General features: G+C 40.1%; 1 protein-coding gene across 1 annotated transcript in view; it reads right to left on the bottom strand.

Moving 5' to 3' along the window:
• hcrtr2 (hypocretin (orexin) receptor 2) overlaps positions 1 to 5,315 on the bottom strand; it is a 43,413-nt gene extending 38,098 nt beyond the window's left edge. The window contains exon 1 of the mRNA XM_078160918.1: positions 5,099 to 5,315. Within this exon, the coding sequence (XP_078017044.1) occupies positions 5,099 to 5,315 (217 nt within the window). The remainder of the gene's footprint in view (positions 1 to 5,098) is intronic.
• Between the last annotated feature and the right edge of the window lie 21,430 nt (positions 5,316 to 26,745).

The raw sequence follows: 26,745 nt of genomic DNA, 5'->3' as shown, positions 1-26,745 counted from the left end.
GCAAGCGTTTCAAAGACTGGCTATATTAATGCACATTTGATATGGTTGTCATCTTCTGTTATGATTAAGGACTTGGCCTTTTCTGATCCCTTGTTTGTCTTCTTTGATGTACTGTCCTGTTTCTGTTGAGAAAAGGCATATTAACGGCAGTACAAGTGCTCACTTTCTGGAGGCTATGTCACTGACCATGAATGTAGAGACAGTTGCTCCACTCCGCAACTTTAACTTGAATATTTTGAATGTCATTGTTGCACTGGTAAAAGTCAAGAGAACTATGAGCAAACAGAAAGCACCATGGAGAAATACCATGATAGTAAAAGCACTGAAAAGGACAGACAGGAAAGCCAAATGTTAGTGGAGAAAAACTAAACTTCAAATCCACTATGACCTACATAAACAAAACCTTTGTAGTTTTAACTATGAGTCATGCAGGCTTGACAACTACATTTCTCTGAGATGATTACCATGAACAATAAAACCTTCACTCTGTTTGCCACAAGCTGACAAATCCCCCAAAACAGATAACCCCAGAATTCCTTTCCACTGAGAAATGTAATGACTTTCTTTGTTTATCAGTGAAAGAATCTAAACTATTAGACCGGCCACTTATGCCACACACTCAGACAATGACAATATCCTGTCTCTATGACCACCTAGAAATAGTCTGACGTCTGTGGTACAATTTAATTTGCTTTTAAATTTACTATCGACCAAAAATCTCTACAGAAAACAGCTCATAGTTAATATCTCACTGCTATCAGGCACTTTCCCAGTCTTTAAAAATATCTGCCTTCATTTCACAGCTAAGATTATTGACAAAGTCATTTTCAATCAACTCAGCATTATTTTTAACTGAGGAGGTATTTTTACAAATTTCAATCAGGCTTCTGACCTCAGTACTGAAACAGCTCTTAAAAAGTGTGAGGTGAAATCTGGCTAAATATTGATACAGGTAAAATATCAGCTCTAGTTTTAATATATCTCAGTGCAGTGTTTGACACTGTAGGGCAGGTCTTTCTGGGACAGTCCTTAAAGACATACGTTACTTTTTGGCATTAAATGTCTAAATTTCTTGCTCGAGTTATGTACTTTCAAATTCAGAAAAATCTATAATTTCAATTAACAACACAGTCTGTGTCATTTGGTCGCTGGTCAGTGGTGTCATATCCCCACTGCCCATGCATCAAGGTTGAGGTTTCCTGCCAAAAGCTTTCATAGGCTGACTTTTTAGCCAGTTTTGAGCCACATTTTTCCAATAAATGTTTTAGATCTTGGTCATTTTTAACTATATGTTTTAACCAGATGAAGAATTTTAGTCATCGGACATCTGGATCTTAAGTTATCAGAGAATAAAGCACATCAGCAGGAGTTGGGGCACCAGACCCTCCACAACCAGCCAAACAGCATTTAAGAAACATTGATTTTAACCTCAATGGATGATTTGACTCCTGGTAAAAGTTCCTGAAGGATAAACATTGAAGGAATCCTAATTGGGAGAAACTTACAGCAATAACGGCATTGTTGCATTTTTTGTAATTTTTTTGATTCAGAGACCCCTGTTGGCCAAAAACTACACATTGTGGACGGACGGCAGAGGGCGCATAATCCATGTTGCAAGTGTCATTGCTATTTCGATGCAGGCGCAGTTGTCGTCTAACTAGCAAATGAACTTGCGCTTCTCTGGGTGTGTTGGTCTAAAAATGAGGAGTGGTCAGGCGCAGTCATGGCGCATTGCTAGTTAGATGACGTAAAAAGCAAATGTGCCAGTGACCAACAAAAACCTGGTCTAAAGTCAACGCTGCAGTATTTCGCTGTTAAACAAGTTAGTAATATGCGTCTCTAGGCACAAGACGCGTGCACTCTGCTCAGACACACACGGAGCAGCCACACATATGCAAAAGATAAATAAAAATATGATTCCAATGTGAAAGGTTATTATTGTGCACATTAAAATATTTATCAGAAACACGGCTTAATGGTCAGTCATTAATCAGAATGATCTAATCGCAGTAATAATGATCATCATAATTTGTAATAATGACAAATGAAATTGTGAAATTATCTGACCAATCATGGTCATGTCCCCATAGATCTGGTTCTGACGGGCCTTCACCTCCCGCACAAGGAGATCCGGAGTTCATTTTTCACCATTGGCAGTTGATAATCTAATAGAGTGGCTATTATATGTGGGAGCCCCCCAGGGATCAGTCCTAGGACCGCTAATGTTTATCTTTACATGCTGCGTATGGACTAAATTCTACAGGAAAACAATAATTACCATGGTCATGCTGATGATACTCAGATATATGAATAAAAATAAAAATTCAACTCACAGGCTCTAAAAACCAAAACCAAGTCTGAAATCTAGGTGTTCTAAAAGCATCAGATCTTTCAGTAGCCATTTCAAAGCAATTAATAAAAAAGCCTTTTATCATCTTACAAATATAGCCACAGTCAAGAGTGTGGTGTCCCAAAATGACCAAGAGAAGCTCATCCATGCTGTCATCTCCAGTGGGGTCGACCACTGTAATGGTCTCTCCACTCGTCTTCCCAAAGGGACCAATAAAAAGACATTCTGCCTATATAACAACTTTTTAACCCAGGTTGAAAACATTTTTCTTTTACCTATGGATATGTTACATGTGTATGTTATTATTCAGCAGATATGTTGAAACTTTACAACTCTTTACATTTCAAAAACACTGGGGTTAACATGGCAGAACAAACACTTTGTTATGGTTGGGAATAGATCATGATTTGTCCTAAAATACCTGCTTTTGATACTAATCCCAGCTAAAAAGGCAGCAGAGTCTCAGTAAAAATGGATTGTTTTTTTATGGCACTATCCCCCTCAATGACCCTCTCATAAACAACCTGTTTTGTTGGTTGTTTGTGTCAAACAATGGTCTGCAGCTTGGCAGATGTCTCGCCTAGGTGACACACCATCCATCATCCCCTCCACCTTCAGATGACAAGCCAATTCATAAACTACATTCATAGTTTTACAGATACATCAAAGATACAATTCATAGACTCACAGGTTGCAGAAATAGACAATGCCAGCATTTTCTTTTAGAGACTGAGCTGTTTAAATGAAGCACAGTGGAAGTTTAATCAGGAAAACTTTCTTTATGTTGCATTCATTCAAAATTCTCTCTCTATCTCACTGCCCTCTCCAATCAGCTGATGATGGGCGTTTGCTCCTCTAATTATCCTATCAAACTTTGCCACAATCTCTTTCAGCCAATCATGTTGTTACTGTCAAACTTCAATGGTGTTCCCCTTTCTGCTGCTGTCAGCTGTCATTTGAGGTGGAATGGTCGCGCCTTCCTCCACCCCATTAATTATAGCCAGAGCCTAGGACAAGCTCATCAAACACCCACACCTCTTCACATCGGGATATTTAGCCCCCTCTTAATCTCATCAGCACCACTACCACCACCACCAGAGCCTAGACTCCGCAGGGAGTCCAATAGGGCTGGCTTCACCACCCACCTTAAATATGACATCCTAATAGGGTCTATTTGCCAAAAGACTGTTCACATTTCTCATACTTATGTGCACATATAAAAAGTCTTTTCCCTCAGACTGAGTCTCTCCTGACTGAATTAATATTCTATGTACAGTCTACTTTAATTATATTTACAAATAGATGTTCCTTTTGCTTTTATCTGTGTAAAGCACACTTAATATTTCCTGTGTACAAATTGTGTTATAGAAATAATTTGCTACTGCTATCTGTTCAAATATGGGACTTGGCTATGTTGTCACTTTAATGTTTATGCAAACATGATGAAGGACAACCATAGTTCCGCCCAGCTTAGTCTTGGCAAGGTGCTGGAAATCTCAGCAAGTGCAAACTGGTCAAAAAGGTTTCTGCACACAGCAGTGTTCACTCTAATGAGAAGGTTTATGCAAACAAAAAGTGCTGCTTATTGTTGCTAATCAAAATAAAAATTGGTGAAATGATGTCAGAGTGTGTATTAGTGCTTTTGAACATTTTCAGCACATTGGGATAATTCTGATAATGTTGGTCACCGTAATCGTGATATGAATGTTTTAATTATGGTAATAAAGTTATTTTATTTATTTAAATCAGGTAAAAAATGCAGAATATTGTACTTTTCATCTCATTTGGGCTGCAAGATTTCATCCACACCATAGGTAGTACGATCACATACTTCCCATGTACTCCAACATATTGCACCTCCTCTGTCTCACAAGCTGAGGCAATACATCTAGTTTCAAACTACTTCATATTTTAAAAAGCTGAACTATCTGCACAGCTGTAATCGAGGGACCTGCTGAGAGAGCAATTATGACCAAAATGTTTGAGAGATAAAAAAAATGGCTCCAGTGAATTAAAATAGCTCCAGCTATTGATGATAAAAAAGAGGGAGCAATCCTGCTGTGACATGAAAAGCCACTGGGAGTTGAGGTTGAGATGGATCAAATTAAGCAGGTTGTGATGACTGTAAAATGAGCTTTTCCTGTGCGCCACCATGACTGCTACAACTAAAGAGGCAGTTTCTTGCAAAAACATTTCACAGTAGTTCCTCAGTAAATTGCCTCCATATCTGTTTGAAGTACTGTCAATAAAGGCCAGGCTGCATGGTCACTTTGAGTCTCCTTGAAGTTAAATAAATTGAAAGCAGTCTAATGAGCGAAAAATGATGAACAGACAACATGACAGTGAATTATGACCTGAATCTGTGCGCGCAAAAAGCTTTTCTTTTCCTTATCTCTTGTACTGACAGCCAAGTATAAATAAAGTGACATAATTTGCACAGTCCGTATCTTCAAACGTATCAGTGGGGGGTCCAGTTCTGTGCGTTTGCAGCTGCACTTGGCTGCGCTGAGAGACGCGCACTGACTTGATGCTTCTCCATCAGCAGCTGCGATTCCGCTTAACATCAAAAGAAAAACTGGACTACTTTATATTTTCCATCACTTTGGCTTTAAGCGATACTATCCTTGTAGAAAATATGCTCATTCACATTCCCCAAAAGTTGTCAAAAGTGTACTCCAGTGTGATTTTTGCAGGACTGAATGCGCATGAATGGGAAAAGACATTAAATATATCAAAGACGCAACTTACCCAGCGAGTTTCCAATGAGTGAGACGAAGAACACAATAATGTAAGCCACGATGAGAACCCATTCATACTGCTTGGGGTGTAAGTACTCCCTCCAGATGTATCTCAGAAGTTCGTCGTCCTCATCCACAGTGAAGTGCGGATGTAACTCCGTATTGTTGGCCACATGTCCCGAAGGTACACACTCCTCGCAATCCAGATTCCCAGTGATCCCAGACATCCTCCGAGGTCTTTGTGTGTCTGTTGTATTCCTGCTGTTAATGTCTGGCTGCAGTGACCGCAGGTTGGAGAGCACACTGCCAATAAAGACGCGGCACTGTCCGTGGTGCGATAATAAGGCGCTTCACAGACCTCGTCAGTGTGACGCTGATTTGTCCTCAGTCTTCATGCACGACCACTGCAGGGTCACACACAAACACAGCTGATTATAGGGAGCAAGGAGCCACGATCTGCTTCAGTAACCCACCCCTTCATAAGCAATGGGAAGAAGGATGGAGACAAGCCTGCGTGAAACAGAGAAATTATAGAGGGACACTCAATGCCCTGTTTGTGTGTTTATTATTATCATTACATTAAAATATTTCTACTTGGCCACTCTGTAAGACTCAATGTACATCATATCCTAATTTCAGGATTTTATTTTGTCGTCTTATGTCTTTTTTAATTTTGATATTAAATCCAAGCTTGGATTTTTGTTAAGATTTCATCCTCCACAGGGCAAAATGAATGGAGTCAGCTTGACTGGATAATGAGCTGCAGCGGTGCAGAAATCTATTAGGAGCCTGTAACTGAGGAAGGGATGCTCCAAGGAAGAGTTGGGTCCCTCAAATACCCTATTAACCAGTACAATCGAACTGCATGGTGCTTTATCAAAAATAAATAGGGCAAACCGGATGTTCTCTTTTCGACGAATACTATTTTTGATCATACATCACCTAAAAATAGTATTCGTTGTGTTTTCGTTACCTAAGAATGACCCGTTTATGGGGACGTACACATGCCGCGTTTTTGCGCCCTCAAATCCATTGTTTTCTATGTATAGCCTACGTGCGGCTGGCGCGCGTGAAAGTCAGAGTGATGGCATTGCGGCAGGCAAACGTTCCCAAGCCCTATTTTGTCAAGGTAAAAAGATTCAGCTTGTGCAACGCACGTGACGAGGAGCAGATTTATTTCCCTTTTATTATACAGTAAATGTCAGTCTGTGCTAAATATGGAGAAGTAGGCTAGTTGATGATTTTAGTGCAGGGCTACCAAGAGTTTTACATATGTCCCACTGACAATATTTTAGGCCTACAAAACAAGGCCTGGAAGAGGACCAGCTCTGTACACATGCGCGTTTTTTGCGCCGTAAAATTCATTGTTTTAAAATGTAGACAGGAGGAAGGTGCGCTCAAATGTGTTCCCAAGCACCTATTTTTTTAGGGTGCAATGGCTGCACTTTTGGAACGCAGCAGTGCGCACCGCACATCATGTGATGAGGACCAACCAATCAAAGCCAGGAGATATATCTTTCCTGTCATCTATAAAAATCTGTCTGTGATAAATATGGAAAAAAAGTTTATCATTTTAGTGCAGAGCTGCCAGAGCCTCACATCTGTTCCACGGGCAACAGGCCTACACACAAACAGTGCCTGGAAGAAGAATCCTGCACTCAGGATTTCAGGTAAATATATAGGCTATGATACTGCGCTTGTTATGGTTGCTTAGCGGCGCTCCTGAAAGCCAGCACAGAATGGGCAGAAGAGTAGAATGCAGCACTCAACCTCACATTTTCCAGGTGGTTAAAGACATGGCATGTGTATTACCCCCAAGACTGGCTACAATAAGGTGCTGGTTATGGTTGCTTAGCAACCTCAGATGCAACCTGGCTCCACCCTCTTTAAGTTGGCACAGAGTAAGCGTAGAGTAGCACCCAGCACCCAACCTCTAAATTTCCAGGTGGTTAAAAAGGCAGCAAAAGGCAGCACGGACAAACCAAACACTGCCAAAATAGGGCCATCGCGTTTCTGTGAAGGCCACCATGGTTAGCAGTCCCTCTGTAACAAGCAGTGTTGGAAACACTCTCATTTTTTTAACGTTAAACTGCTTTATTCAGTGTTTTGACAGATTTAAATCACCTGGGCCCAGTATTTCAAAACTTTTAATCTGGATCAGACTGGTCTGGATAGGATTAAATCTCAAAATTGTGTATTTCAAACCAGGATATCAGATCCTGATCCTAGTAAAATTGGGATATGGATTTGGTAATCCAATCCTACCCAGAATCCTGATCAAATGCTGGTATTGGGTATTTCAAAATTCTAAGGTGGAGATTGGGATAGTTTTGAAGATGAAAATCAGGATTATCCTGATCCCACTGGAAGGGTGGATCAAGCATGGATTCAAGGTGGATGTACAGAGATGTAGGACACATGGCACATTGCACAGTGTACTAATGCCGACCGTCAGGCTGGACGGAGGGATACTGACACCATTCAATTTGTTTTCTTAACTTTACTGGGAAACTGAAGTTTGCGAAACCATAATGCCAGATTACAAAATATAGTCTAGGCTACATTAATTCTCATCATAAGAGCTGCTGTACAAAATCAATAGTAAACAAAATACATGTTAATATTACACAAAGCACAATAAATACCAAAGCACATTATCACATCCTAGATATTCCTACTGATCACTACACCCAACCAATTCCCACATGTAACTCAAAATAATTTTACTTTGTTTTTTCTTTTTAACTCTTTTTTATTTTATTCCAGACAGCCAAGACAAAACTCATCAACTGAGCAAATAGAAAATGTATAACTGCTGTCCTTTCATACATAGTTAACACCATACAAAAAAAAATCAACCAAAAAACACAACAGAGCCAAAATGAAAAAGAAAAAAAGGGGGAGGGACAGTACCCACATGTCAATCATTCTTTTTTAACATATTAAAGAGGTGATCATTCACAGACCCAAGATGTCCCTGACCCGCCACTGCCAGGACTGCATCCAGATGGACCAAATGGACGGTCAATGAGAGAAGCCATAGTCAACCACTACTTTACTTAGACTCTTTTGATCAATAAAAACAGTTGTGTGGTGACAAACGCTTTGTGGTCAACTTTTTTCAGTGAGAATGATACATGACACAAGTGCTTCACATAGGATAAAACAAAATAACTTTAAAGCAATAGTTAGAACAGACTGATGGTTATGACCAACTCAAATCATGCAATTCTGGCTTTATATGTATTGTGTACCTTATAGTATTGTGTATTATAAAGCAACTAGATGGATATGAATCATTATGGAAAGTGACTTATATTTCCCAACATTCTAACATCTGTGTTAATAAAATGTTGTGTAGTAGTTTGAACAACATAGACATTTCATTAGTCATTTAGCTGATACTTTCATCCAAAGCAACTCTGAATTGCTTTTGTAGTGAATTCACAATTGCATCTATTGTCTAAAACAAGTGACAAACAACATAATCTTGTGCTGTAGACAACATGAAGAATAGCAAAATAATATCCTATATCCAAAGACCTCAAATCCAGATTCTGTAATCCTGATCTTGTGGTATCTGGATCAGAATGATCCTATCTGAAAATTCTTTGAAAAACCAGGACCAAATCTACAAGATCAATTTGATCTGGGATAGCAAAAAGGAGGACTACAAAATCCGGATCATTCTGATCCAGATTAAAAGTTTTGAAATACTGGGCCCAGGTCTGTTTGATTCGGAGATGAAGAGAACTCTGCAGATAATTCGGCTCCTGTCAATAATACCAGTCATTATACCCACTTCTAGTGTGTTCACTGTCAGAGGCTAAAGAATACCACTGCAGTGGAACCGATGAAAATAACATGTTTCATGAAGCTTTTCACAACACCCCACTGTATCCCTGGGTTTTGTTGTTTGACAGCAGAAAGAAAAAGCGCCTGTGTTTGTCAGTTTGGGCAAAATATGATGTTATCGATGACAGTATGGTTTCAGTGAGAGAAGAAGCCTCAGATGATAAAAGTGTTGGAAACCTGCAGTGAGACAAACAAGACAAAACTGCACAAATGGCTGCTGGGAGTTGAGATCAAAATGGATCAAATCACAAATTTGAAGGTTTTGTTCATCCTTGCATGGTGTCACCTTTTGTTGCACCGGTGAACACACTGTGATATTAGAGTGGTGGATTCCAACAGTTTTGGGCTGACAAACCCCAGAGTCCCACCCACTGTCTCTCCAATGTCTTTTGTTCTTTTAATTGATTTGAAACTAAATTATATTAATGGGGGCCTATGACTTTCCCCCACCCCTACCCACCCACCAATTCCATGTTGCACCCGTCCATCTGCCGAAGTTTCAAATAAAAATAAAACAAATGTGTTTATATTTGAGATTATACAGATAAAACCTTTAACTGTGGATTTAGCACCCTAATGTAGGAGGAAGACAGTCAATCAAATCTCACACATACTCTGAGATTAAGGATGACCCACGATGCTAAGAGTTAAATGCACAGTACAAACAATTTTAGGATTGTGGGAGCCTGCACTAGCAAATAGTGATATATAGTATCATATAGTATATATAGTATGGTTGTTGTTGTTTATGGATATAGTAGCTTAATGTAAAAGGAAACTCAACCGCAAACATGAAGATGTATGTCCAGCTTGGAGTTGGAAGAAAGACAAGTTGTGGAAGGAGGACCACAACTTCAGTCTCCATCTGATCTTGGAAGTGAGAACAAATTCACTCTCAGTATTTAGGAATACCTTCACTAACGAGCTTTGGTCCATACACCATGCACGTAAAGTTAAGGTGCAGCTGACCTCAAAGAGACCTCGGCTGACTGATCAGAGAGACGAGGTCCTGCGCTGAGACGTGTGGCTCGCAGCTCTTCAAACAGTGAGTCCCGTAGTGTAACATTAAAACCTGTTTAGCCCGAAAGTCCTTTGAGAACAACTTTGCAAGCACAGTGTGAAACAATACACTGATCATGAAGAACATAACACTAGTGATGCTGCATATCAAATTAAACAGCAGAACCTGGGCTACAAGGCTGTAAAAAACATTTTTACATGCCCCAAACACAGCTCAAACAACAACTAAATAAACAACAACAAATCCAGCTCCCTACAGCACCGATATCCCGACCCACTCGGTATATTTCGGGCTCTAACTCGACCACACATTATTCACAACACACGCCATTCATCTCAAATGAAAGCTGAGACTTCGCTGTTTCCATACATATGTGCCATAGCACTCTACCCCAAAGCTTCAGAGAGCTAGAGGCCAAAGAACAACAGAAATCTTTTCACCAAAACATAGTTGTAATATCTTGTGAAAAGCGCATTCTGCCATTAAATCATGCTTCATTCCCGTTTACCGTGATGTTGTCCGTCATTCAAATGAATCCGGGCGGAAAAAAGGTTCCGGGGTAACCATAACAATGACTACTCACAGCAGCCAACACGGCCCCACAACGCGTTCTGCTGACTCTGATTGGCTTACAGTGCTGTCAGTCTCGTTTTGGTGGGTGTAGCGTCATTCTGTTGGCTCTAACGAATCAAACGAGGTGTCAATCACTCAAATCGGCCAAGCTGTCACGGAGATACGGGCCTCCAAATCTCAGAATAGAAACTCAGTTTCAAATGTAGTAGGTGTGTATTGGTCAGTTTGGAGTGGGAATAGAGGAAAAAAACGAAACAGGCAGTTGTATGTGTATACCCTAAACATCAGTAGGGATTTACAGAAACAAAAAATGAAAGATATAGGATTGTATATGACATGCAAACATGGTGCAATTTTGGAGAGCTCGCCTGAATTTTCTGTACTTAAACCTCTCTAGTGTTGTTTTGATTCACTTTATCACAATCAACCTTTGCAGAGTTAATGTTCACATATTGTACTATGATTTGATAGAGGTTTAGAGCTGCAGCTGCATCATTCCAAAGGGATACTCATCCTGAAAATGCTTTTTTTTTTAGGCGAACATCAAAATATTTGTGCTGTGTGCCATCTTTGTTTACTCTTCACATATAACACATATACTGATATTTACACATCTCAACAAATCTCACAAGTGTTCCTTTTACCATGACACCAAAAGTATTCAAATAGACCTTGTGGTTGCAGAGATATATTCATTTCATTATGGGTAGGCAATTTTCGAGCAGAGGTCTATAAAACAACACAGATTTGCATACTGGCTGTATGAAAGTCTGCATAAAGGCTTTATGAGAACGATCAGGATTGGCAGTGGTGGTTAAATTCAGGCTTGTGAGTAATGTTGTGGCACTTTGGTGAAATTCATCAGCTTTTTCTCCATTCTTGCTTTTGTTCATTCTGCTAGTTTTGGAAAATGTTCGTGCTGTGATGAACTGTGACACAGACGTTGACTGAGTGAGTTTTTTTCTGTCAAGGCTGCAGTTTTTGATTAGCAGTCTTATACTGATGTACTATTAGTTGTCTGGTTTTTTTTTGTAATGTAGTAGTGCTGGCATTTTTACCACATTTGCAGTCATGTTTTGTTTTGTTCCTGACCCCTATTTAATTTGTTCTGGCAAGAGGGCAACTTAGAGCGACAGTGTGATGGATTTAGTGGCATCTAAGTGAGGATTTCAGATTGCAGCCAATTGAAACTTCTCCCATGTGCCAAGCATGAATGCCTGGCAAGGATTCCTTTGGTGTTCATTGTTAAGAAGACATTTACTGTGAATTATCTGCAGAGTTCTGTCCCCCTCCCAAAAAGAAAAAGAAAAAAGAAAAACAGCACAGATGATTAAAAGTAGTAAAAACACTGAATAAAGCCATTTCACCTGCTCTGCCCTGATCCAGACATTCAGGGTTTTTTTTCTGGAGGCCTAATTATCCGCAGAGGTCTCCTCTCCAAAACAAACAAACCCGGTGAATTGAACTAGTAAAAAAAACACTGAATGCTGTTTGGCTTGTCAGAAACAGGCCGCTAACCCAGCACCTGCTAATGTGTGCTCATCTTTTTTCTCTGATAACTTAAAGCTATAGTTGGTAATCCTGTTCAGAAGCACTTCTTGTTATACTGGGTGAAATGGTCCTTCGATCCTGAGAGTAGTCAATACATAATGTGTTCAGAAAAAGGAATGAAAAAAATCCGACCTCTGTGGCAGCTGCAGGCCTGTAAAAACTCTGACCAATCCCTGCCATTCGGTGTGAATGGAAAGAACCAATCAGATGCCTTCATGTCTCGTATTGCCTGAGCCCCCCTCCGTCCCTCCCTCCCTCCTCCCTGCATGCACTCATCACGTGTCACCATTGCCGGAAATATTCAGCACACTCCTCAGCAGAAATACTGAGTTAGCAGGAGTTTGCTGCACAATGGCAGAGAAAATGCAGCCAAAAGTATCACTTCCAGTGTTACTTGTAACGGCTCGCCCCGCTAAACAGGCTGAGAAGAGAAAGTCAGAGGTAGAAAAGGCTGCGACGAAAAAGGCTTTGGATAAAGTGAGAGGACAAACCAGACATCAACATCCATGCAGCTTTTGAACGGTGGAGACAACTGAGGGAGCTGAAGACCCTGAAAAGTGATGCAGAGGTTGCTGTCTTTCTGTTGGTTGTTGACAGGTAATTATTTGTTTGCTTTGGGGGGATTTGTTATTTTACACAGCTCTCCTCTGCTCTGCTGACTGCAGGATGCGCGTTCAGGCATGTCTGGACTCGTGGCTTTGGACGGAGCAGTGACGGGAGGGGGAGCAGGGGGTGGAGCTTAGAGGAGGTGCCGCTTTCAAATCTTGCTAGCTCTCCAACATTACCAACTATGACTTTAAGATCCAGACTTTGCGGAAGTTTTTACCCAGAGCCGAATTATCTGCAGAGGTGTCTTCCTCTCCAAAACAAATGGACCTGGTGATTAAAACTGGTAAAAACACTAAGTAAAGCAGTTTATGTAAAAAGAAAATCAGCGTACTTCTGATGTTGCTCATCGCAGAGCTGTCGATGCAAAAATGCAAATGGCCTTATCCAGAGCCAGTGCCTGGTTTGTCCGTGCTGGGCTACTTTAGAGACAAGGCGGTGCAACATGGCGATTGCCTTCAACGAGGACCCGCTCCGGATGTAAATATACAGCTCATTCTCAAGCAATAAAAACACAACCATTCTTATTTTCAGATTACTTGTACACTTAACAAAACATACTTATCATATTATATTCCTTTTCTGCCAATATATCCATCTAAATTATTATTTTTAATGATATAAAAGTGGATATTGTTGCGATATTGTAGTGAACCTTTACTGTGACAGCTCTTTGGTGGTGCTGAATCTCCTTATTTTGTGTAAAAAATCTGTCCAGCAACATGATTCATGATATAATTTTACAGCAAACTGATTTATAGATATGTTGATGTCCTTATTGTCACTAATAGTAGTAAAGATAAAATAAGAAAATTTTCTGCTTGCTCACTGTTTGTATGTGTTCAATGAATAGATTGGCTTTTAGGGAAATTTGATTATTCTTTGTTTTACCCAGAATTAAATGAGAAGATCAATACCACTGTCAAACATGAGAGTGGTATTGATCTTCTCATCTAAGTCTCGGCAGGAAAGAGAAACAAAACGCTGAACTATTTCTTAAAGGTGTTACATCAAATTAGTTCAGTGAGGGGCATCTAATAATTGCTTTATTTGAAGCACTGTCAATGTAAGCCAGAGCAGCAGAAATTAAACATGAATGGGATCCGGCAGATCTTTGTTCTTTGAGTTCAATTTATACTCACAACAACATTAACAACCAAAAGCAAATCTCATTAGGAAACAATCCTCCAGCTGAACAAAGATGTCAAACACAATGCAGATAAATGTCCATTAGAGCTCACAGCAGGACTGGAGGAAAAATGATTGCAGTTTGTTCTGAAACTAAATAAAGATTTGCACTCACTCGCACACAGCTGTGAAATCGTGATTTCGTGGATTTTGCTTCGTTATTTATGTGACATAAAATGAACATGCTGCCTTCAGTGACAAGTCAGTTTAATTGCTTTTTTGACTTATGTACAGTACATGGTTGCCATGACACTTCAGTCTGTGGGTCTGTGGGCTGTCTGTCAGTCCATCCTTCTGTCCCACATTTTCATAAATATGATGTCTCAGGAAAGGCCTTTCTCAAATTTGGCACAAATGTCCACTCACGCATGAACTGACTGGACTTTTGGTGTTCAAAGGTCACTGTGACCTCACAAAACCTGTTTTAGACCATAGCTCAAAAATTCATACTCTAATTATGACACACAAATCTCACATCTCAGTGTCTAAGAGGATAAAATCATGAGGTGATGACATTTAAAATCCAAAAGGTCAAATGATGTTCTGCAAAAACACTTTTTCTGGCTATTTTTCAACACCATAACTCAGGAACAGAGGGAGAGACATTTGGTCAGATACTGAATTAGTGACAATTATTTTGGGTGTCCACTTTTAAACTGTGCTAATTGTATAGATCCTCAGTCTGTACTGTAAACCACATCCTCTATCCTTTTAATATCTACAATTTTGGGAAGAACTCAGGAAGAGCTACAGAGGAGGGATCTGTCTCTGCGGATGGACAGACATGCAATAGATGATGCATGTACAGAATAGACCAGCATTATGGCGAACATCAAAATATCACAATTACATTTAGATGGTGACTATAAGAATGGATGCAAGAGGACAATGAGCAACCCCAGGTGTCATTAAACAGACCTGAGCCACACAATTTCCACTGCACCATCGAAATCTGTGTTCCTGTGTCAATGATGTGCCTGAGCTTTGCTCAGGCACATCATTGACACAGGAAGTAAAACACACAGCGGGAGAAGGAGTCGAAAAGTACATGCATAAAAATAGACAGAGAGAGACAAGATGAAATGTTGAACTGCAACTTGACTGGTTTGCAAAGGCACACAACTACAAGGCGGTGATTCTAGTTTCTGAGTGAGATCCAATCTTTGTCCAATCATTTCTATTGATTCCCTCATCTTGGTATCAATCTTCATTCAAACACCTGACAGAGTTGAGTTGTTTTTATTAATCTTACCGTCAACAATCGGTCTATGTTCTGTTGTTATTTGTGTCTGACATGAAGCAGTGTTACATAGACCAGTATTGCTGTGTTAGTAATGAGGTTAAACCCCTGTCATGTCAAAAGTAATTTTTAATTTAGTGTTTCATATGAATATTATCAGATTCAGTGCCCAATTTCCAGATTTATCTGCCTGTTGAATTCGTTTAAGCCCAGGTAATTAATTTCCTGCTGTGCTTTGTGGGGTTTTTGTGTTGGCTGCTGCTCACCATATAATAAATATCTGCGACTGAAGCTCCTCACATGAAACATGAAAACGGCTAAAAATAAGCAATAGACTCTATTCCATTACCAGTAGATCAGAGCTGTGTACATGCTCTGCAGCAGATAAGTATGCCTTTCTGTTTTGTTTTTGTTTTTTGCTTTTTTCCCTACTGGTTTTGTCACATTTTACGTCACAGACAGGCTGGAAAAAGATTAGTAAACAGTAGAAAGCAATAAGAAACCCAGTGAAAATGTCACAGTGGCTGCTTCTTTTTATATATGTCTTACTCATTCAGTCTCTTTCCCACTCAGTGCTGTCTAATTGTGAACAATGTTGGAGCGTTGCTTGGGCACAGACGGATGGTATTGTGTGGTGGTGGTGCATCATTGAATCTCACCGGTAAAGGTGCTGAAAATAGTGTGTTGCTCAGGTGTTGTGTGATTGGACCCATAGGCGATAAATACCCATGACTACTGCAGAGTCTTTACCCCCGTGTGAACGCTGACTGTAACCTTTCATTGCATACAAAAGCCGGATGTTAGCGGTTGTAAGTGTTTTTTTGTGCAGCGGGAAACAGGCTTTTTAGCACCAAGGATACCACTGCTTTTCCTGTGAGTGTGCAACTGATCAATACTCCCCATTAAAGTATCATGACTGGGATAAGATAACAAAAATGACTCAGCAGCACTGAGTTTGAAGTCAAGCGTTCTCCCTCGGGGGCTCGTCTCAGCTGATGAGATGAAGTCCAACATTATAAAGATGATTACAAATAGGCAGCGATTTGTTTCTGTCTTCTATTTGAATAATGCTTTAGGCTCTAAAATCCCACATCTCACATGAGGCGAAAACACAAAACTCCAAAAACTCATTATGAACAAGAAAGTAACCCACCAAAGCTTTTTATTTAAGAAACAGGAACATCCTTTTGATTCCTTTTATGTTATTTCCTCATATTTATTTGCATTTAAAGAGTCAAGAGTGTTATCCAGTCACAGAGATTGCCAGGACAATTATGAAGATCCCCACACAATATCTGAAATATCTGAAAGGAACAACAGTAAATGGTTCTGTGAAAAAGCTGCACCCACACACTTGGAGCTGCAAGTATCATGCTGTGAAAATGGTGAAATCACATCAGTATTCTGGTTTTGATTTCTTGGCATGATTTGCAGGTTGGGTTGACTCTGACACACACACTGACGTCATTGTTCGTCATCTCCGTCAGTGAGCAGGATATGCTTCCACACAAGAGCTCATAGGCATGATGTTAACTTTTAAATGATAAATGGTACATGGACCTGCACTTGAATGGCACTCATCTACTCTTCTGACCACTCAAAGTGCTTTTACACTACATGTCACATTCACCCATTCACAAACATTCACACATGGGTGGCCGAGGCAACCAGACAGGGTGCCACCTGCCTCTCAGTAACCTTTCACATGCACTCACACATCAATCGAACAGCCATTGGGAGCACTTTGGGCTTCAGTATTGCCCAGGGATACTTAGACATGCGGATGGGACCGCCTATCTTCCAATTAGCAGACGACCCTCTCCAGCTCTGAGCCACAGACGCCCCAGATTCGCCATATATGATTTTCCAGGGTGGCCGTATGATGTATTCTTTTTTTTTTTAAGCATTATCTCCTTCATTGCTTAGCACATCTCAGACACCTAATCACACTGCAGGCTGTGAAACTAAATCAGTATCTCACAGACCTCTGACTCAGCTTAAACCTGTGCCTTTTGTCTTATCATGCTACAATTTAAGTTTCTCATTTCAGTTTCACATCAGCCAGTTTAGCCTCACTATTAGTGACAGTATGTTACATACATGTGCGTATCAGTCCCATGTGAATCTGTAGGATCTACTGAAACATAATGATTAAAATGTAGAGATACCCAGACAGTAATTGTCAAAGCGTCAGTGTGAACAACTTGGATGAGAGGATGAAACAGAACTATCCTTCTCGTCACTAGAAGAGGAAAAAACACCATTAGAGTGAATTGCGGGCATGGCGAACAGATAAACTAGCGTTCTCTCTTCTTCGAGTTTGATGTCAGTAGATTACTGTAATGTTAAGTTGATGTGTTAGCTTGCAGTGCATCTCTTGGTCTGTCTGTCTGTGTCTTGCTGGCCAGCCACTTCCTGAGCTGTGTTCTGTTCATGACAAAACTGAGAGTAAAATACAACTTTTCATGACATTTGCTAAACACCAACAGACAACGGTGTTCCCTGCAGCCTGTAAAAGATAGCCACATTGCACGTGAATATGGTTTTATATGTGCATGCACCATATCCTCTTGGGTCCCAGAAGAAAAAATGTTTATTGTCGAGATCTTAATGTAATTTATTTATGTTTTATAACATGTCCCTTGTAGTGGACATCAAGTCAATCTAAAAAAAAAAAAAGAATATTACATTACATTTATATTAACATTGCATGATTAACTTCACATTTAAGAAATGTATTATTGAAGCAACACAATGTAGGATTGCTCTTTTTACCTCACGGGGTCCCCCTACAGACAAAAACGGTATTGTCTGTTACAACTGTCGCAAAAATCTTTCTGCATTTGTTGACAAGCCAGCGATACCGGTGAACTTCCTTAAGCTGGCCGTGTAATGCGTGATCATCATGTCTTCAGAACAGGTAAAGTAGCCTTATAACATTTTGTACATACATGATTAGGCCGAAACTCAGAAATGAGTTGCTCTCTGCATGTCAGGGCTGACCACCTCCTCCTCACAGCGCGTGCACGCACACACAGACACACAAACTCAGAGTGAAGTCAGACAACAGCAGAGAGGCTGCCGGTGCAGATGAAGGGAATGTAACTCCAAGATTACTCTAGTTGACAACAGCTACACTTGTTACTGTAAGTAAGTGCGATAAAACCTCTGCCAGCCAAGCCAATACTTTATCAATACATGTGATCAGCATGTAGAAAGCTATATTTCAATATGGGGTATATGACATATGCCGTAAAGCAGCCAAATTTTGTACTCTTTTTTGTGTCTGGGTTCCTACCCGAACCCCGAAACTGCATAGTGCCAGTGCAAGTGAAACACACACTCTCAAGCAATGACGTAGGTGTCATCCAACCTATAGTGAGTTGATGTACCATCACAAAGATCTTGGATATATATTTTGAGGGCTCAAAAACTCCATTGTGTTGCTTTAAAGGTATTTTGCATGCTTTAAAGTGGCTATACATACAGTAGTGTGTGTGCATGTGCGTATTTTCAAGACAAATAATCTGACTTCTTAATAAATTTCAACAAAATCTTTTCTGACTCCTTCGGTGTTGTTCCCTGAAGTATGAAAAGAAGCAAGTCCCACTGTCCCCAAAAGGCCATGGGTTAAAATGTGTACTCTGAAAGGCTTATAATTAACTTACACTTCTAAAGACTTATTGTAGTATAGTCACGGCTCTCATAAAAAAAACCCATCATCTTTATGAGGAACAGAAACAGTTTCTTTTTATAAATATGACCACTTAATTTCCTTAGTGCCATTAACATTTTTGCTGCAATTCTCCCTTTTGAAAAGACAAACCTGAACCAATGGTTGATGCATCATTGTGTGCAAAGTAAGCATGGCTGATGTTTGTTAAGGTTGGACGGGACAATAGTTGAGTCGTGATGTTGCTTGGGGGAGTAGGTAAAGGGACCCTGAAAATATCCTAGCCCCGGGTCCATGGTACTTTAACGCAGCCTTGGTTATGTTATCAGCTTTTTTTATGTGCTGTTCTGACACACTTTATAAATTCCCAACAACTCTGTGGGGCTGCAAATTTTAATGTAAGACAAATATGCAAAATGTCACAGAGACTGGATCAGTTCTGTGGAAGAAAAAAGCTCCAGGTGGTGTCTAACACTGCCCTTTAGCTGCTCCACAATCACTGTCAACTTGTCGTTTAATTCTGTTGCACTACCCACTGCTGCTTTCACTGACCTCTCCCAGGCATCAGCAACACCAAATCAAAGTTGGCCTTCGAAGCGAGGGTCCATCAAAGTGGCCTCCTAGAGGGAGTTTTGAATGCCTTCATCCTGTAATGAAAATGTGACAATTTATTTAATGTCTAAAAACGAAACTAATGTTGTTTGCTCGTGCTCTTTATAAACATAGGCTTGAATGGAAATGGAAAATACCTGGTCTTATTTTTCCACATCTCCCGAGACCTTCTTTTTCACAACAGTAATAAACAGTGTCCTCTTCAGGCTATGTGAAGTGCACCTTCAGCTCAGTCAGGATGGGGACAGATTGGTCACATGTGGGGGACCTGTCACTAGATGCACTGGGGGATGATGTTAACAATCTCCTCTGCTTTTTGGAGGTCGTCATCCAGCCTTTCCAGTGTGGGGAATAAAGACAATATGAAGATAAGAATAAAATATCAACGAAATTATTTAACAGCTGATCTTCCTGTCCATCACCTGTCTTTCTACACTCGCTTCTTGAGTCGTTAGTCAAGCGATGCTGCCTGCATGGCTGGGCGCTGCTCCAAAAGCCTCTCCACCACCAGGAAAAGGCAGCTCCACTGTGCTCCGACATTCAGACTCATGTTGAGCTCTGGCAGATCTGAGAAAGAAAGCTGCAATTTATATGACAATCTACATTGCTGAAGATGTTTTGAAACAACTTTTTGAAATTTATAAAGCCACGCTACTTACTGAAATGTTGCTGCTTCTCTGGCAGTACACTTTTGGCCATGGTGGACCTCTCCAGTCTCTTGATAACTCAAAATCTGGCACATCACTTTGTAGTGGCACTAATGCTGTGAACCCTCTGTGCTGCCAGGTGTAGAGAATGGGCAAAGATCCCTGATGCTGTTCACTGTAGCAGCTACAACTTCAGCCTTTACCTGAAATTCCCCCAGAATGGTGTTAAGCACCTTCTGGTTAATGTGGCCATGACTGGTGTAGTACACAGTAACTGTTAGTGGTCCTGTGCCACAATGGTCCACCCATCAAATGTAACAGCAGCCTTGTACACTTGTGCTAGCTCCTGGAGGTGGAAGGTACAGGTAGAAAATTAAAAAACGACTTCAACATTACTAGTAAAATAAAATACAAGAACATCTAGGCCAGAATTCTGCTAGTTGATTTTAGCTCAGCTTTTAATACCATCTTGCCACAGCAGCTGGTTGAGAAACTGCAGTTGCTGGGAGTGGGCGCCAGCACTTGCAACTGGGTCTTGGACTTCCTCACAGGGAGAAGGCAGACTGTCAAAGTCGGCAACAGAACATCTAACACCATCACAGTGACTACTGGATCACCACAGACATGTGACTGTTCTGCAATTCACAACACCAACCACATAATTAAATTTGCTGATGATACTACTGTTGTGGGTCTCATCACAAATGGAGATGAGGTTGCATACAGGGATGAGGTGAAGATGCTAATGACTTGGTGCAACTGGCACAACCTCTCTCACAACACTGAAAAAAAAAAAGGAGATGACGCCCTCACCTACTGTGTTACTTCATTTTATTGGAACAGCAGGGAAGAAGAGAGACAGAGACTGAGTAGGGTCATCAAAACAGCAGAGAGGATCATTGGTGTCTTGCTGTCATGGCTGCCGGAGATCTACAGCCAGAGATGCACACGCAGAGGGGCAGGGACCCCTTTCATCCTTCTCACAGTCTCTTCTCCCTGATGCAGTCAAGAGGGAAGTACAGGAGTACTCAGGCGAGGACGTCCAGACTGAGAAACAGCTTTTTCCCAGCTGTGATCAGACTGCTAAACAAGCACGAACATTACACCAAAGGCTGCTGTCCTATATGTGAACAAATACTAATATAAATTTTAGCATTTATTCCTGCCACTATTTATTATTATTTATCTATTTGAAGGGTCACACTGCCTTATTTTAAATTATCAGTATTGATGAATTACTGCACTGTTTCTTTTAAACTGCTTTTCGTTTTTTATGTACCCCATAAAAATGACAACAAAGAAATAAAGTAAGGTAAAGTAATTTCATACACACAGTAATAGAGGGTACACTGCTACTCAGTTAGACCATTACAATTAACTAGTCTTGACATACTCGAGTTCAGGGCTTCAAATTTTGATAAATATTTGAATCTTATTCTCATTAGAAAACCTTGACCTTTCTAAGCGCAGTACATTCATCAACTTTTTTATCCACATATCATGTGTTGGTGCGCAGAGAAACATTCAAATATACTCTTCAATTAGTAAACAATTTTCTGACATGTCTAAAGAGAATGTGTTAATGTCCCGTCTGCCTCTTTACACCTGTTACAGAGGGGGGAACGTCAGGAATCTTATGCAATCTGTCCTTGGAGTCATACAGCCAAAGCACTGTTTTAAATTGTATCAGATTGTGTCTGGAGTTAATTGAACATCATGCACACTTTCAAGACTCTCCTCTCAAATCTCATCATCTATCTCTTCACCCAGCTCACTCTCTCAATTCTGCTTAAGTGCATTCATGCTGACATCAGTATGCCTCGAATAATGTGGTAAAAGTAGGAAACTGATCCTTTGCTACAGATATTTAATCTTTAAACGCTTTTTAGCCCCTTTTGACAAATTATCAAATTATCTTAAAAGATTTTACACACATCAAGTAAACAAATATTGTTTTCACACACCTCCTCTTTTGGTAGATTAGCCTTATTTGCCAAGGTGAATGGGGTCGCTGTTGTTGCTGGAGAGCCAAAAATATACACATAAATATTTTGCAAATAATTTGATTACTTGTTTGCACTTAAAAAATGCGAGATTTGCAACCAAAGTTAAATTACTAACCTGAGGAAAGGCTGCTGTCATCCTCATCATCAGTGGTCTCCAAATTGCCAGGGTTGGCATTTCTCTGCTTTCAAGTGTATCCCATGCGTTAATAGGTGCTTCATGAAGTTGGAAGTGCTGCCTCCTCTACACGTAATTGTCTTTAAACATTTGTTGCACGTCCCTGTGTTGGATTTCTTTTCAGTGAACTACAGCCGCACATTAAACCGTTTAGCTTGAGGCATTTTAAACCTGTTTAATTTACGAGTTAACAGAAGCCTGCTGCCATATCACAGCAAGTGTAATATTAACTAGCATGTGCTGTGATGCATGTTACATCTGTGTTGGAGCACCAAAGGCCAAATATTTTAATCAACAGCTCAGGCATTTAAGTAGCACCAAAACGAGGCACTGAAATCTGCGTAGTGATTCAGTCTGGTGCATAAAGGTTGTATGAAGGTGGTGCCATATTGGCAACAGGTTTTGGTGAAAAACAGACACAAAAAGAGGCGAACTGTGTTTTATTTGTCCTTTTGAAATGATCTCCACTGCAGAAACAGCTGCCTGCCTAATTTTCTAAAACTTTTAGTGGTTAGAAGACAGGGACTGTGTAGGTGGGAGCTGCTTTCCTTCCTTCCCCTCTCTTAAGTAAGGACAGCAATACGATCTCATCTGTTCACCACAGTAGAAGTGTTACATTCAGCCACTGTGCTGATGAGCTGCATTTGAATAAGGCTTGCTGGAGTGCCAGCAGCATTGTCAGGCTCAGTATCAGGAGATGGAAGATGTGCTTAAGGTGCATCCAAAAAGTTCAGCTCTGTACTGAGATCAAGACTGCCATCAAAGCAGGAGCATCTGTCTGTGACAGAGCGGAGGAGGGGGACGTCTTGTTGCTGCATTGCATCACACCATACTGAGGCTATTGTTGGTGAATATATTCTTAATATAGCTCTTACTGCTCTGAGATGAAAGGTGAAGAAAGGAGAGGATTCAATAGGATCTGTTTTAATATGATGGGATAAAGTAAAATAACTGTGACGCAGAAGCCTGCTGCGCCACAACAGTCTCCTCTGTATACTGCTGCCTTTTGCATACAAGATCTCTGTCACTCAATCAGCACTGTGACAGTGAGAGTACCCGTTCAGCTGATGTTGATACATATTTCATCACTTCCTGTCTGCTCTTCACAATCAATGTGAAGGGTTTGTGTTAAATTCAATTGTGTTTCACCATTGAATGTGTTTCCAGTAGTGCTGCTATTTGTGGTTTAGGGTTCATCTTAGGTTCTCAGGCTGGTGATATTAGGGGTAAAACTCTCTTCTAAAAAGAGATTCAGATGTTTTTCTGTGCTTTTTGTAAGAAAGTCAGCTTGTAAGGAGGAAAGAGTTTAAAGGGACAGTTCACCCCCAAATCAAACATACATACATATTTTTTCATCTTACCTGTAGTGCTAATTATCAGTCTTGGTTGTTTTTGTGTGAGTTGCTGGGTGCTGGAGATATCAGCTGTAGAACGGGCTGTGCTAATGCATTGTTTGTATGTAGACCTATGAAAAGTAATGCACCACAAGACGTATGTAACACACAAACTCATGAGCCAGTAATTTGTGTATAACTCATGTCATCAAGAAGGCTGTGATCACGTGACCAATGCTCTAACAGGAGTGAACAAGTAAAAAATCATCTGTCCTTTGCCTAAGGAGGCAGGTTAAGGTGGTGAATGGGTCAAACAGACACAGGACTTTCCCCCAGGAGATTGGTGTTTGGACCATGTAAAGCCAAGTTAACTTTGTGTTACTTTAAAGGACAACTTCGGTATTTTTCAACCTGGGCTCTATTTCCCCATGTGTATGTGTGCGTATGATTCATGGGTACAACTCGTTCTAAAATTGGTTCAGTATTGAGGGAGGCGGATGCAACCGGGAGCCGCGAAACGAGCTAAAACAGTAACGGGGGCAAATGCGTCCTGTATAAGTTTGCGCATTAAAAGTGCTATTTTTCGCCACTGACCGGTTCAGATCGCCAGTGCTATGAGTGCTATGAGTCAGCTGTCAGTCAGTCACTCATATACCGAAGTTGTCCTTTAAGGTATGTTGTTATCATGTTTCTTTTCAAATCTAACCTATGTAACTTTATATTAAGTAATTAACTACACCATTCGTTAAGTGTCATACAAACAGTTGTTTGTGCATTTTTTAAGATATGCAAACTGTTACACAAGGATACATTGCATAGAGACGTCTGCCTTCTGTCAAATATAATGGAACTACAATATTAGCTCATTAATGGGGAGATGCACAGTTCCTTCTCCGAGGTGAAACTGCCCACAAAAAAGTCTGCGGATTATCTTAAGTTTTGATCTTTTTTTTTTTTCTTTTTTTTGCGCCTTGAGCAACACAAACAGAGTGCCATCTAGCTCCATTATAATCAAGAGAAGGCAGACAGCTCTAAAGCTGATATCTCCAGCACTCTGACAGCAAACGAAAAAATCTGTATTTTTGATTTTGGGGTGAACTGACCCTGTAAAGTTATATCTCTGACAAAGCACAGTGGAATAGGACTGGACACATACACACACAAATCAGATTAGTTCAGTAACTATGGATCAGGAACACATAAATATGTACCGCTCCAAAATGAATGCGGGTTCAGGTTTTATAATTTAGGATATGATGGATTGTAGGTGATGTGCTGATGGATGTGGGAGAGGGGAAAAGAAGAGTCCTTCAAAGAAATGAAAAGAAATCTCGAGGGAACAGAATGTCCTCTGCTGCAGATGACATTTTTATAATAAGAGATTTGCTAGGATTTGCACTTTTTTTTGTATCCAATTATAAATCTCTGTGCTTTCTCTTTTGTACATAAACTCCAAACATAACAGACACCTACAGCTCTTGACAAGCTATCGAGTCTGAGAAATACTAAAAGGTGCCATGACGTTTTTTATTACATGTCCATTACAGCAGCACAGAGTCTCAGGCACAAGGGTTTTTTCTTGAGAGATAAGAATTTAGAAAACAGGTATATTAACATATTGTCACTTTTTTTCTCTCTCAATATCATCTAATAAAACATATGATAAAACTGTAAAAGAGACACAGGAGAGTCAAGCCAGGGAGGATGTACCGCAGGGTATAGTTTCCAATGTTGGCTGGGCTGTGTGGTACATGAAGAAAATTAATTTAATTACCCAGCCATTTGACTCTCTTCTCTACATTAATGATGTAATAAAATAAATTAGATGACAAAAGTATTGATGTAACAACTCTATATTTGTGTCTTTTGCTCATTACTTTGCTTTAATGGATGCTGAACAACTGTCTTACACCACATATCCGTACTTGTACAGAGACACTAATTAAAAGGAAATAAGTACAATTTAATCACTAATGGCTGTAATTTTCAGAGCCATTTAAGCACAGGGTTTGTGACTGCTGTGACCAGCAGAGTCTTACAGATGGCAAGTGTCAAACGTGTACTGAGCTTATTCCAGTAATAAAAACCAAGATTCTAAAAATGAATGACTCATATCAAATACTTTTTTCATTTTTAGTCTTTAGGAATTTTTTTTATATCTTGAATCAGCTATGAAAATTGAGCCGGGCCATTAAATGTTGATAATGCAGGGTTTTTTGGTTGATTTTGACAGTTTATTATGACATCTACACCTGGGCATGTGTTTTGCCTCTTTATTTAAACTAATTAGGCTGCATCTGCTCACCAGCTTTTTGTTGTGTGTGTATTTGTTTCCTAATGAATTGACTTGAAGACTTTTGTTTTGTCCAAAAATATGTTAAAAGCAAGCATTTCATCCCCATCCCCATTTCTATATGTTTTAAGTGTAATCTGACAAAGGCTGAGCTCTACCAGAAAATAGGCATGTCATTTACATAGTTCATCCATGGACAGGAAGACAAACATGAATCATTCTCCATAACTTTCACCATCCACATTTTTCATCAAGAGAAAATATATAAAAGAGGATGTTCTGTGTTTAAAAATATCCACTACATCCCCACAAATTGGGCAGTGTTGAGGCAAAATGCAGAGAACCACTTTGGGACTGGCTGGCAAGCAGCATTAAAATTAGCGTTTAAAATACCCACTCGTCATACAAATAACCTAACTGGAAAGAATACATATTTATGAATGGAAGATCTGAATTCTTCCAGTTTGTATGAATATGTTTTACACTGGAGGTTATGTTGCTTTGTGTGCGCCCACAAATCCTTCACCTTGAGTAAAAAATGAAAGATGAAATACTTGAATCTTCCCTGGGCAGCCACTGACTATTGTATATTCTGATTGTGCTTATAGTGCATAAGGTGTTTAGCTGTCCATAGAACAAAACAAACTTGGGATAGATGATGTCTTTCACAGAGGAAAGCTCCTGTAATTGGCAACCAGTTTATCCTGCTGTGTCCATTTTACAAAAATATTGTGACCCTCAAAGCATTCATAAAGCTTCTGTCTGAGGCTGGCATGTTTTTCAACCTGTGGTTAGCTTGTATGCTGATAGCATCTGAGACACCTTCACAGTAATCCCCTGAATATCTGCAGTAACAACAGCAGTTTGGTATGTGCACACACCT

The sequence above is a fragment of the Epinephelus lanceolatus genome, chromosome 17 (assembly GCF_041903045.1).
Source record: "Epinephelus lanceolatus isolate andai-2023 chromosome 17, ASM4190304v1, whole genome shotgun sequence".
NCBI classification, from domain to species: domain Eukaryota; kingdom Metazoa; phylum Chordata; class Actinopteri; order Perciformes; family Serranidae; genus Epinephelus; species Epinephelus lanceolatus.
The sequence above is the reverse complement of the archived record's forward strand: the minus strand, read 5'-3'. Positions and strand labels throughout refer to the sequence as shown.